Source organism: Microtus oregoni, unplaced genomic scaffold, assembly GCF_018167655.1.
Source record: "Microtus oregoni isolate MIOR12 unplaced genomic scaffold, Mior012 000002F_ref0000024, whole genome shotgun sequence".
In the NCBI taxonomy this organism is placed as follows: domain Eukaryota; kingdom Metazoa; phylum Chordata; class Mammalia; order Rodentia; family Cricetidae; genus Microtus; species Microtus oregoni.
The window spans coordinates 27,683,481-27,697,201 of NW_024543061.1; the positions used below are offsets into that span (position 1 = coordinate 27,683,481).

The 13,721-nt window shown below is 45.8% G+C and overlaps 1 protein-coding gene and 1 pseudogene across 1 annotated transcript; both read right to left on the minus strand.

Moving 5' to 3' along the window:
• Nucleotides 1–335: 335 nt before the first annotated feature.
• Nucleotides 336–1,945, minus strand: Pcbp1 (poly(rC) binding protein 1). The gene has a single exon (XM_041638939.1). It carries the CDS (start codon nt 1,753–1,755, stop codon nt 685–687), a length of 1,071 nt encoding a protein of 356 aa, XP_041494873.1. The 5' UTR covers nt 1,756–1,945; the 3' UTR covers nt 336–684.
• Nucleotides 1,946–6,848: 4,903 nt separating this feature from the next.
• Nucleotides 6,849–7,383, minus strand: LOC121438623 (annotated as a pseudogene).
• Nucleotides 7,384–13,721: the final 6,338 nt, after the last annotated feature.

The window sequence follows — 13,721 nt, forward strand, 5'->3', positions numbered from 1 at the left end:
TACTGAATGGGCAATTCTTCCACCCGAGAAAACCCTGTTATTTTCTACCAGAGAAATGGGCAGAGGCCTCTCTGAATTAGCTGGAGCCGTCACTCCCAGGAAGAGACCCCCTTTGTAAACATCCCAAAGCAGGCCCAACCTGCCATTCCTTTGTTGGGGCGGAGGGAATGGAATCTTACCGATAAGGCAGGGAAAAGGTTTCAAAGAATTAACAAGCTTGGCCCACCCTTCTCCCTCCAGCCTCCACGCACTCTACACTTAAAAGAGGAAGGGAAGGGGAAAAGAAAGCAACAAGAGTTTAAGATAGTAATCCCGGATTTTTCAAATACGAAGCATTTTTAACCAATCCATTTTTTTAATTCTTAAATTCTTGACATTACAGAACTAAACTGAAATTTATTAACATTCCACTCTTACATTTCTTACCGACAAACAGAAAAAAAAATCCATGAGCCAAAAACCCAAACAAAACTAAAAACAGGGAAAAGCTTATAAAACTAAATATGCATCCCAGCATTAACAGCTGAACAGAGAATGTGATTTCCTTTTAAATTCTTAGCGGATGATAAAGTGTAGAAACTGAACACTTACAAATTATTTAAAACCTGGAATCACTGACCAGAAATTACACAGTTGGATCATGGGAAAACAGCAGAAGGGGGTTACGAGCGAACCTACACTGTTCTAGCTGCACCCCATGCCCTTCTCAGAGGAAAGCCTGGCATTGATTAGATACTGGGCCAGGCTAATGCTGGCAGCCGAGCCAGTAATAGTGACCTGCCTTCCAGAAGAGCCTTCCACTGGGTTGGCAATTTTGATCTGGGCCCCGGACATCTGGCGGATCTCATTGATGTTGGCGCCTTGACGCCCGATTATGCAGCCGATTAAGTTATTTGGAATGGTGAGTTCATGGGTGGTTTGAGTAGATGCATCCAAACTTGCCCAATAGCCTTTCACCTCCGGAGAGCTGGAGTCAATTCCGGCGAATCCCGTCCCGCCGTGCATCATGGCAAAGTGAGACTGTTGTCTTGCCACCTGGTTCAGCTTGGCCAGATCGAGCGGAGAAATGGTGTGTTGTCCTTGAATCGAGTAGGCGTCTAGAGGTGGTCCCTCCAGGTCGTGGGTGGCGTGGGGGTAGCCGGCCGCGTCGCTGCAGCGATCTTGGCCGCCCGCGCAGATGACTGGCGAGCTGGCCGGCATGGGCTGGTACGGGATGGTCATGACTCTCCCTTGCGGAGACTGAGAGAGCGTCTCCAGCATGACCAGGCAGATCTGCTTGACACACTCGGTAACCGACTGCGGCACGCCGGCGATAGTGATGGCCCGCTCGGTCGAGTTGGGCAGCATATCCCCCGCCACCTGGACCTGGGCCCCCGTGCTCTCGCGGATCTCCTTGATCTTGCAGCCGCCCTTGCCGATCAGGGAGCCGCACTGGGTGGCGGGCACCACCAGCCGAAGGGTGACCGGGGGCCTGCTGGCCGCCGTACTGTTGGTCATGGAGCTGTTGATATCTTCCTCCAGCTTGTCGATGATCATGGCGAAGGCCTTAAAGATGGCATTGGTGGGCCCGGTCAGCGTGATGATTCTCTCCGGGCAGTTCCCCTCCGAGATGTTGATCCGCGCGCCGCTCTCCTCGCGGATCCTCTTCACCGACTCCCCTTTCTTCCCGATGATGCTGCCTACTTCCTTTCCGTGCATCAGCAGCCGAATGGTGAGAGTCACGTTGAGTCCGCTTTCAGTCACACCGGCGTCCATGGCGAGCGGCGGGCGGCGTTCGGGAGTTGGGCTCGTTACGTGGTCAAGTCCTGGGCGGCTGGCGGGGGAGGGGAGGAGTAGGCCCGAACTGCCGGCGCGAGGCGATCAGAGGGCCGCGGGAGCGGGCGGGCGCGGGAGGGAGGCCGCGGCGGCGTCGCAAGGCGAGCGGCGGCAGCGGCGGGGGCGAGCGGGGCCGGGAGCGGCGGACGGGCGGGTGGGCGAGGGCGCGGCGGTGGCGACTCCGGCGGCAGCCTCGGCGGTCTGGGCGGGGCGGGAAGCCCGCTTTCAACCCCGCGTACCCTCTGACCCCGGAAGTGCTTGCCGCGCAGGACCCCTAGAAAAAAAAAAGAGGACCGGCCTTTTTAGGTCACAAGACTGCGCCAGCGCGCGCGCGGTCCTTGAGAAAAGTAACTGTGGCACCGCGGGAGGGGAGGAAACGCACAGCGCGGGCCAGCCTGGGAAGCCGGCAGGGGTTGCGAGGGAACACGTGTTTTACTAACTCGAGAGGCACCGGCAGGGGACGGGGGAAATTACTGTTTTGTGACGGAGAAAGCGATCGTTTTCCCTCCCGGCCGAAGGGGTAGAGCGCGCCGCGAATCAGGCAGCCGCGCGGGCCACTGCAGGCGGTCGCGGGGGACGCCGCAGGTTTAAAACGTGCGCGTGAGGCGGCCAGGGCGCATGCGCGGGAGCGTGGGGGGGCGGGCGGGGCCCGCGGCGTCTTCCGGGGGGGAGGGGCGGCGAGGCGCGGCCGGCCGGGCGGGCGTGCACGCGCTCGGGTGGGCACGTGGGGCCCCTTCGTCCCCGGCGTCCGGGCGCCTCGTCCCCTCCCCCACCCTGGCCTCGGTCCGGCGGCCGCGTCCGGTGCGCAGGGTGACCTGCGACTCCGCCAGCCCGGCGTGCGGCGCCCGGGCGGCTCGGGGACGAGACAGGAACGCGGGCCGCCGGAAGAATGGCGGACCTTTACATAATGCTTTGTTTGCGTTTTGTTGGCCCGTGGCCGTGAGGCCCCGGGAGCCCCACCTCCTGCCCGCGGGTTCGCTTCTCCCGCGGCAGCCGCTGCAGACTTTAGAGCAGACACACGCACTGAACGGCGGCCAGCCGGCCCCGCATGGCCGCCCTCGCTCGCGCCTCCCGGGCCGCGCTGTCCGAGGCGCCCAGCCCTCGGCGCGGCCGCCATCTTGGGAGGGCTTCCCGCCCGCGTTCCTCACGCTAGGAAATGGCCATCGGGACGCAGGAGAGCCCGTTATGGGTGCTTTGCGTTTTTCTGTTCCACCGGCCTAGCCAGACTAGCAGCGGGCATGTGAACGTGAACGTGTCTGACACCTCGGAGAAAGGGCTAACCGTGTGCTCCTCCGCCCCCTTGTCTCCTCACCTAGGGGAGGGCTGGCAGCCATGTTTCCCAACAAAATGGCGACACGTGTCGCCAGCGAGAAACGGGTGGGTCTGAAAACTCTAGAACGTGCGTCTTATTCTCAGTCCTTCCCCAAGTGCCTTCAGGATGAAATGAAAGGCCGCTTGGAAGTTTGTTGGCAGAAACTTGTGTTCTCCACTTTACTCGTTTGGCACGCGAATTAGTAAAATGCAGGCCTAACGCTTTTTTTTTTTTGAGTAATGGCAGGCGCGCGCGCGTGTGTGTGTGTGTGTGTGTGTGTGTGTGTTTTCGTGCGCGCGTGCGCATGCAGTACCTAGCCAAGTACCCAAGCATCTAGAAACCTGTTTTTCTAGACCTGTACAGGTTGTGGTGTTAACTGATTAAAGATTTTATAGCAAAGAAACCATTAGATGCCTGTGTCTCACTATTCAAGTGTCACCCGCAAGTTCACAGTTATGTTCACTTTTATAGCCAAGAGGAACCGATGTTGTTTGTGGATTTGCCAGATTTTAATTTCATTCTAAACATTTCACTGCAACTTTTTTTTTATTTTTATTTTTTAAATCACAATACCCTGACAGGAAATGGGTATTTATTTTCCTCTCTCTTTTCCCCAACAGAATAAGATAAACCCGAAGGGATGAAGTTACTGACTGATTCATGGTCACTCTGTGTGGCGAATGGAATCCACGTTCTTCTGATTTTCTTACCGGTGAGCACCTTTTGCAGATTTTTACTTAATTCAGAGTTTTAGAATTTATTTTTGCACAGCTGGAGATCAGAACTTTTCAGCCAAACTCTGTCTAAGCCACATTCCCAGCCCTTGTGTTTTTCAGTGCAAAGTCACTGTGTATCCTCCTGTTTCAGCTTCTCAAATACTGGAATTATAGCCATACACCACCACTGGCAGGATTATAGAATTTAAATGTTTCAGGATGTGATAACAAACACCTTTAACCCTAGCCCAGGTGAATTTCTGCGCGTTTGAGGCCAGGCAGGGCTGCATAGCAAGACCCTGTTTCAAAAAGAAAAAGCATTTATTTAAATGCTGTTTTCAGTGTATTAGATGAGTTTATTGTTTTTGTTTTTTTTTTTGTTTTGTTTTCAGACAGGACAGTCCTTACTGTCCTGAAACTCAACTCTGTAGACCAGTCTGACCTTGATTGAATTTAGAGGTCTACCTGCCTCTAACTGGGAGTGCTGGGATTATAAAGGCCTGTGTAACTACCACCGGCGAGTTTGTCATTTTTTAATTTTTACTTATTTATTTTTTTTATGAATTTATTAATATTTACTTGTTTTTGAAGGCAGGGTTTCTTTGTGTAGCCCTAGAGGTCCTTTAACTCACTCTGTAGTAGACCAGGTTAGCCTTGAACTCGCAGAGATTTGCCTGCCTCTGCCTCCCAAATGCTGGAATTAAAGGCGTGTGCCACCACAGTTTGGCTGAGCTTGTCATTTTTAAAGGAGCCACTCAGATAACCAATTGTTGTATAGCTGGCTCCTGTTTGTATGTTTAGCATCTTCCAGATTTTCCTGGTGTAGAATTTTTTTTAAAGCAAACAGGACGTTCCCTCGGGAGCGTGCTAGCTGCGGGTTTTGAGGAGGGGGTCTGTAGGGTCTTTCAAGGTGACACTTGTTTAGGCTCAAATACTATTTTAAGAAACCTCTGGGTAAGGACCCGAAGTGTAAGTGATTCAGTTTTGCCCACAGGTCAAGGTATCTGTTAATCTGGCCTCATCTGTGGCACAGTTTCGTCTACCTGGCTCCAGGGGAGCAAGCAGCTTCTTTATGTTTCATTTATTCATGTGGTGGTTTTCTGGCGTCCCCATCCCAATACCTTAGCAGATAAAATAAACTATTTTACCTGGCTCCAAGCCTCTATTTTCTGCAAATATTGACAGAGTGTGGGAGAGTGTTAGCTAAATCATAATCTGTACACTCTTCAATGTGATTGGTGGTGGGCCAAGCAGCAAACAGGTACCTAAGTGCCTTAGATGTGCGGGCTTCAGGGAGAGGAGAGCTTCCATCGCGATGGTGTGTCAGACCTTCCAAATTAATGTTGTTTTACTTAGCTCTGCAAACACAGGTTTAACAGGAACACAACATCAGCAATGACAATAACAGACATGGAATGTGTGCTAGGCACTGGTGTGAGCATTATTGGGTACTTTAGTCAGTGCTTCTCACATTTTAAAAAAGGAAAGCACTGAACAAATAAATTTACACGACTCACATGCACATACATATAACAAAACTATTAGAAAATAGCATGACTATTTGGAATATACTCTGGAAATGTCTGCTTGATTCTTTATAATCAAAGAAAAGACGAACCATTATAACTAAAGTAATTAAGAGCCGTAAGTAGGCTTTGACAGATGCACATGTTTAACTCTCACAGAATTTGTTGTGAGTGATGATATTTCCATTTTACACAGGTAAAGGACTAGAGTCTAGGCCGTTTGAGTTCAGAAACTATATATTGAACCCCTAAACTACGTGTGGATTTTCCTGGGTGTCTCTTGCATGGTGACTGAGTAGATTAAGGAATTTAGAATATTAAGCATTAAAAGGTCAGGCAAATAGAGTCAGGCTTGGTGGTTTACATCTTTAATCTCAGCACCCTGGAGCCAGAAGCAAGAGGATCTCTTAGTTTGAGGCCTGCCTGGCTTACATAGTGAGTTCCAGGACAGCCAACAAACAAACTGCAAAATCAGGAAACAAAAGGATGAAATTAAATATAGTGAGGGAGTGTCCTAATTCAGAAAATTCTGGTTCTGAATTTGCCAATTCTAAAGCTTTTATCTCAGGCTGGAGAGATGGCTTAGCAGTTAAGAGTACATCTTCCGCCAGTTCTGGTGGCACAGGCCGGTAGGATTTGCTGAAGGAGGCAGAGGCAGGTGTATCTGGAGTTCGAGGTCAGCCTGGACTACACATTTAAGAAAGAAAGAAAAAAAAAGTACATCTTCCAGGGTACCTACCTCTTCCAGGGTACCTGTGTTTAATTCTCAGAACCCACATAGTGTCTCACAATTATTTGTTAGCTCTAATTCTTGGGGACCTGATGCCCTCTTCTGGCATCTGGAGGAACCAGGCATACAAGTGACAGACATACATACATTCAGATGAAAATATCCATAGACATAAAATTTATAAAAAGAGCCAGATGGTGGTAGTATATGCCTTTAGTCCCAGCTTTGGGGAGGCAGAGCAGACGGATCTCTGAGTTCGATGCCAGCCTGGTAAATAGAGCAAGTTCTAAGACAGTCAGGGCTACACAGAGAAAGCTTGTCTTGAAAAAAACAAAACCAATATATATAAAGACTACTGAGACAAAAAAAGGCTTAAAATAGGTAGATTTTCTGGATGAAAAGCCAGATTTTTTTTGTTAAATTTTTAAATTATATATTTGTATGTACTTTATATTAATTATATATTAATCGTGCTTGTGTGTGTGTGTGTGTATAATAAAAATCAGGAAATACTTCATTTTCTTTATTTTTGGTTTGTTTTTGTTTTTTCGAGACAGGGTTTCTCTGTGTAACCTTGGCTCTCCTGGCACCAGCTCTGTAGACCAGGCTGGCCTTGAACTCAGAGATTCTCCTGTGTCTGCCTCCCAAGTGCTGGGATTAAAGGCATGTGCCACCACTGTCAAACTGATTTCATCTTTTTTTTTTAATTTTAGATGGTCTTTTATTGAAATATTTTCTCTTATTGTTTCTTAGCTAGCTGGGCATTCCACAGCACCATTGTTGATGTCATGAGGCCGTCCACATTGCAGCCCACAGACTGTGCAGTACCCAGGATCTCTTTAATAGTTTCAGAAAGTTCTCTAGCTAAAGACCCGTGTCTCATCTGCCGGGCAATGTTGACAACCTCATCGAAAGTGATATTTCTGCTATGTTTAATGTTCTTTTGCTTCTTTCTGACTGTTGGTGGCCTTGAGGACTTTGATGATCAGGGCAGAGGCAGAGGGCACCGCCTCAGTCTGGGCCTGTCTGTTCTGGATGGTCAGTTTCATTGTAATCCTCTGGCCTTTACAGTCACCGGTTGCCTTGGCAATATCATCAACTTTTTTCAGAGACAGACCCAGGGGGCCTGATCTTAGGGGCCAAGGTGGATGTGGGCCAGCCTCACCTCTGGTGTACCTCAGGTATAGGACTTTGATCTAGTTGGGGTTGAACTTGGGTGGCATGGTGGAGGCGCGGATGAACCCAGATTCGGGGCGAATGAAGAAAGTTGCACCATTGCCTCCTTTGAGACAAAAGCTGAAAAGTGATTTTATCCTTTTTTGAAAAAAGATATTTTTAGTATTTTTATTTAATATGTGAGTGTTTTTGCATACATGTCTGTAAGTGTACCCTGTGTGTGAAGTGCCTGATGAGGTCAGAAGAGACTGTTGATTCCCCAGATATGTGTCCTACCTCTGGGACTTACTGTGAGACTTTTATAACCCAGCTGTTTGGGCTAAGTGTTCCCATCTATAAAACAAAAGCCCAACTAATCTCTAAGCGCTTTTCTGACTTTGTCCTGGTATGGTACTATTTGATGACCTTGCTTGTTTATTCTTTTGGGTAAGGGGGGAATTTTTTACCTCATTGAGCAAATTTTTTGCTCCCCTTACACCCAACTCCATGTTCTGAAGAGCTGCCCATGAAGCTACTGAGATAATGGAACAATGGACTGGATAGTTCCCTATATCTCATTCATGATTCTTGAATTCAAGTGACCACAGGTTGGTAAAGGGGCTTAAGGAGTTTGGGAAAATGAGTCAGGCCTAGACTTTGTAAGTTGAACCACAGGATTTATACTCCATTCAGAGGGATGATTTTTATTTCCTTTTAGCTTATGTTGACATGCTACATAAACCCTTTCACAGTGATTTTACATTCTTTATCTCAGACAACCTTGCCATTCAACTGTTACTAAATGTGCACTTCACACAAGAGCAATCTGTGGGTGGGAAAGGACTTGCTGAAGATTAGACAGCTTGTTAGGACTTGAGGTGACTCTCGACTACTGTAGATTGTTCTCTTTTGACTATGCCTGTGGCTATGACTGACTGCAGAAAAGTAGTACTTGAGACTCAGAAGAACATCCACTTGAATGACCTCAGGCCTTGACTTTCTTGAGTTAAGGGTTAAGAGACTCTTCTTCCTCTCTCTCTCTCTCTCTCTCTCTCTCTCTCTCTCTCTCTCTCTGTGTGTGTGTGTGTGTGTGTGTGGTTTTTTGAGATAGGGTTTCTCAACATAACAATAATAGCCCTAGCTGCCTGTCCTAGAACTCTCTTTGTAGACCAGGCAGGCCTCAGACTCACAGAGATCTGCTTGCTTCTACCTCCCGAATGTTGGGATCAAAGGTGTGTACTACTACACCTGTTTTTTGTACTCCTTATACTTTTTTTTTTAAATGTGCATTAGTGCCGGGCGGTAATCCCAGCACTCGGGAGGCAGAGGCAGGTGGATCTCTGGGAGTTCGAGGCCAGCCGGGTCTACAAGAGCTAGTTCCGGAACGGGCACCAAAGCTACAGAGAAACCCTGCCTCTAAAAACCAAAATAAATAAATAAATAAATAAATAAATAAATAAATAAATAAAAAATGTGCATTGGTGTTTTGCCATGGGTGTTGGGTCCCCTGAAAGTGGAGTTACAAACAGTTGTGAACTACCATGTCGATGCTGGGAATTGAACCTGGATCCTTTGGAAGAACAATCAGTGCTCTTAACTACTGAATCATCTTTTCAGGCCCTGTTGTGTTCTTGTGTCTCACTATACACTCCAGGCTGGCTCAAATTTGTAATTTTTTTCTTTTCTTTTTTCTTTGAATTTTTTGAGACAGGGTCTCTACATTTAATAATTGTAGCTGTCCTGGAACTCGCGTTATATATCAGGCTGGCCTGCCTCTGCCTCCCAAGTGCTGGGATTAAAGGTGTGCACCACCACTGCCTGGCTCAAATTTGTAATTTTCCTACCTTACTCTTAAATGCTAGAATCTCACCAAACTGACTCCTTATTTATTTCTTTTTCTTTTCGTTCTTCTTTTTTTTGGTTTTTCAAGGCAAGGTTTCTCTGTAGCTTTGGAGTCTGTCCTGGAACTAGCTCTTGTAGACCAGGCTGGCCTCAAACTCACAGGGGTTTGTCTCTGCCTCCCGAGTGCTGGGATTAAAGGCGCGTGCCAGCACCGCCCAGCTCCTTATTTATTTCTTATTTATTTTTTGAAACAGGGACGGGGTATTGCTGTGTAGGCTGGGCAGGAACTTGATCTGTAGAACAGGCTGGCCTTGAGTTCACGGAGACCTGTTTACACCTGCCTCCAGAATGCTGGGATTAAAAGGTTGTGCTAGTACATCACACTCATTTTTATCTTTTTAAACACAAAAGTGTTTTTAACCACCGAGTCATTTCTCTACCCCCTATTTCATGTTTATTTAAAATAACATTTATGGGCCGGGCAATGGTGGCGCATGCCTTTAATCCCAGCACTTGGGAGGCAGAGGCAGGTGGATCTCTGTGAGTTCGAGACCAGCATGGTCTACAGAGCTAGTTCCAGGACAGGCTCCAAAGCCACAAAGAAACCCTGTCTCGATAAACCAAAAAAAAAAAAAATAACATTCATGTATACCTGCCCACACACAGTTAAAATAAAATTACTCTTTAAAAAGAAACCTTTAGCTGGGCGGTGGTGGCGCATGCCTTTAATCCCAGCTCTCGGAGGCAGAGGCAGGCGGATCTCTGTGAGTTCGAGGCCATCCTGGTGTACAAGAGCTAGTTCCAGGACAGGAACCAAAAACTACGGAGAAACCCTGTCTCGAAAAAATCCAAAAAAAAAAAAAAAAAAAAAGAAAGAAAGAAACCTTTATTTTGATTATGTGTATATATATATGTGTTTGCGTGGGTTTGTACACATGAGTGCAGTGCCCTTAGAGTCCAGAATAAGTTTTTGTATCCCCAAAAGCTGAAGTTATAGGCAGTTATGTACTGACTGATAATATAGGTGCTGAGCTTGAACTCAGGTACTCTGGAAGAATGATTTATACTATTAACCACTGAGCCATCTTGTAGTCCCTAAAAGACTTAAAATTTTTTGTTTATTTTTGTGTGTCTATGAATGGCTGCTTGACTGTATGCATACTACATGTGTGCAGGCCTGCAGAAGCCAGAAGAAGTTGTTGGGTTTCATGGAACTGGTGTTACTGCTGCCTATTGTGGGTGCTGGGAACTGAACACGAGTCCTCTGTAGGAGCAGAAAGTGCTCTTAATCCCTGAGCCTTTCTTCTAGCTTCTTTTTTGTATTTTTCAGATAGAGTCTCACTGTGTAGACCAGGCTGTCCTTGAACTCAGAGGTCCACCTGCCTCTGCCTCTGGAGTGCTGGAATTAAAGATGTGTGCTGTCACCTCTGTCCAAAAAATAAAAATAAGGACTAGAGAGATGACTCAGCAGTTAATTGTGCCTACTGACTGTCCTGTCACCCGTAGGTGTCTTACAACTGTCTATAATTCCACCTCTAGGGCATCTGACACCCATTTCTGGCCTCCTTAGGCAACTGTGGGCACCCGTATACATGTGGTATTTGTACATACACATAAACATGAATAAAACAGTTATAGATAGTAGGGCTGGGGCATTTTGTAGCTCAGTGGTAGAGTCCTTGCCTGGTGTGTCATGGTTCTGGGTTTGATCCTTTTAACTGTTCCCCCCAGTCCCCAAATAAAGAAAATGTAAATTGAGAAAGTACAGCTTAGAAACATTTCCTTTTTGGGTCTGGCTTACCTCACTCAGGATAGTGTTTTCTATTTCCATCCATTTGCATGCAAAATTCAAGAAGTCATTGTTTTTTACTGCTGAGTAGTACTCTAATGTGTATATATTCCACACTTTCTTCATCTATTCTTCCATTGAAGGACATCTAGGTTGTTTCCAGGTTCTGGCTATTACAAATAATACTGCTATGAACATAGTTGAACAAATGCTCTTGTCATATGATAGGGCATCTCTTGGGTATATTCCCAGGAGTGGTATTGCTGGGTCCAGGGGTAGGTTGATCCCGAATTTCCTGAGAAACCGAAACACTGATTTCCAAAGTGGTTGCACAAGATTGCATTCCCACCAGCAATGGATGAGGGTACCCCTTCCTCCACAGCTTCTCCAGCAAAGGCTATCATTGGAGTTTTTTATTTTAGCCATTCTGACAGGAGTAAGATGATATCTCAGAGTTGTTTTGATTTGCATTTCCCTGATCGCTAAGGAGGTTGAGCATGACCTTAAGTGTCTTTTGGCCATTTGAACTTCTTCTGTTGAAAATTCTCTGTTCAGTTCAGTGCCCCATTTTTTAATTGGGATATATATATATATATATATATATATATATATATATATATATGGCCTCTTTCATTTCTAGAATTATTGTAGGCAAACATCACAGTTTATATTTGCCAACTAAAAATACACACCTAACTCCATAATGACAAAACAGGGAAACTAATAAAGCAACAAATGATAAAGCACAATTCTGAAGTGTTAACATTTACATAATACCAGCAGACTTTTAAAGTATCAATGAACAACACAGAACAATTATAAATGAGAAGGCACCTTTGAGGCCAACTATTTAGAGCTCACTGTGAATGTAAGAAACTCAAAAAAAAAAAAAAAAGAAAAGAAACATTTCCTACCTACTTTGCAGTTTGTCCTGGTGACCCTGTTTTCTGTTAGGATGTCATTTGCTGATTCCCTGATAGACACACGAAATATGTTAGTGTCATGCATAAGTTAGCAGGAAATATATGCCAGGCCCAAGTTCTCCCTATTGAACAAAATGGTACTCACAGATACCCAAATAGTAGGGCATGTGGATGAGTGTGTGGAGAGAACTTAAAGGGAAAGAAGAGGACACAGTGCAGATATAAAAGATAGAAAATAAGGAAGGAAAATGCTGAAAGAATAAGGCAGAAGAAAATTATGTGATTATCTATTTTCTGTTAACACATGGTATAATGTATATACACTGTTAACCACTGAGGAGGCTAGAAGAGGGCACCAATCACCTGGAATTGCAGTTACAGATAGTTGTGAGCTGCCATGTAGATGCTGGGAACCTGGGTCCTCTAGAAGAGCAGCTAGTACTCCTAACCACTGAGCCACCTCTCAGCTCCCAATTCTCTTATTCCCTTTAACAAGTGAGGATTTTTTTTTTTTGCTATCAGCTGGAGATAAGTTTCCATGCTAATAATTTTAATACTAGCCTAAATTCAGTTGGTTCATGAGGGAAAATGTATTACCAAAGTCACAGAAGGGAACTGGGAATGGGGTTGTATTCCCAGCACTTGGGAGACTGAGTCAGGAGGATAATAAGTTTGAGGCTAGTCTAGGAGATAGTATGAAATCCTGCCTCAGAAAAACAAGGGAAAAAAATCACAGAAGATACTTGCATAAAAGTCATTATATCCAGTAAGTAAATAATAACTAATTGCTTGATATATGCTCCATACTGGGATCTAAGACGGAGTGAAGCCAGGTGGTGGTGCACCCCTATAATTTCAATGGGAACCTGAGGTATGGATTGCTGAAAGACTTTTTCTTAAACCAACCACTCCCTACCCTCCCTCTGTCATCCCCACCACCAAAAAAGAATGAGATTTTTGTCTTTGCTCTTCAAATTATTTATGGTTCAGGGAAGGAGATAGACAAGCAGTCCAGGATAGTATGTTAAGTCTTAGGATATGAAATAGCAGAGGGTGCAGTGATGATGCAGAGGGCGTTTGGCTTTGGAACGAATCTGAGAAGGGTAAGGATGATGTTTGGAGTCTCACAGGGAAAGTGGGTGGTAGGGGAAGGAGATTCTTGTTAGAGCACAGTCATTCTAAAGCCAGCCATTTCCGGAAGGAATGGAGGCTGTTTGCGCTACCTAATTATTTTTTTTTTAAGATAGAGGGTTTCTGTTTTACCACCCTGGATGTCCTAGAACTCACTCTGTAGACCAGACCAGCCTCAAATTCAGAGGTCCACCTGTCTCTGCCTCCCTGGTGTGCTGCCACCACTGTCTTGACTTTGTTATCTAATATTTTTTTTAAGATTTATTTATTTATAGTGTTCTGCCTGCATGTTTGCCTTTGTGCCAGAAGAGGGCACCAGACCTCATCATAGATGGTTGTGAGCCACTATGTGGTTGCTGGTAATTGAACTTAGAATCCCTGGAAGAGCAGCCAGTGAGTGCTCTTAACCTCTGAGCCATCCTCCAGCTCCCAAACCTGCATTTCTCTGCCTGGCTTTGGGAAGTGCTTTTCCTTTGCTATCTCTCCAGCCTGTATTACATGTATTACCCAATTCTTTTTTTTTTTTTTTTTTGAGCTGTCCTGAAGCTAGCTTTTATAGACCAACTTGAACTCACCGAGATCCGCCTGCCACTGCCTCTCAAGTGCTGGGATTTAAGGCATGCACTGCTACTTCCCTGCATGTTACCTAATTTTTTTTCCCTTTTTTAAAAAATATTTTTATTTATTTATTATGTATACAATATTCTTTCTGCGTGTATGCCTGCAGGCCAGAAGAGGGCACCAGACCTCATTACAGATGGTTGTGAGCCACCATGTGGTTG

Excerpts from the sequence above, each read along its gene's own strand:
- Pcbp1 (XM_041638939.1), bottom strand. The coding sequence starts at position 1,755 with ATGGACGCCGGTGTGACTGAAAGCGGACTCAACGTGACTCTCACCATT.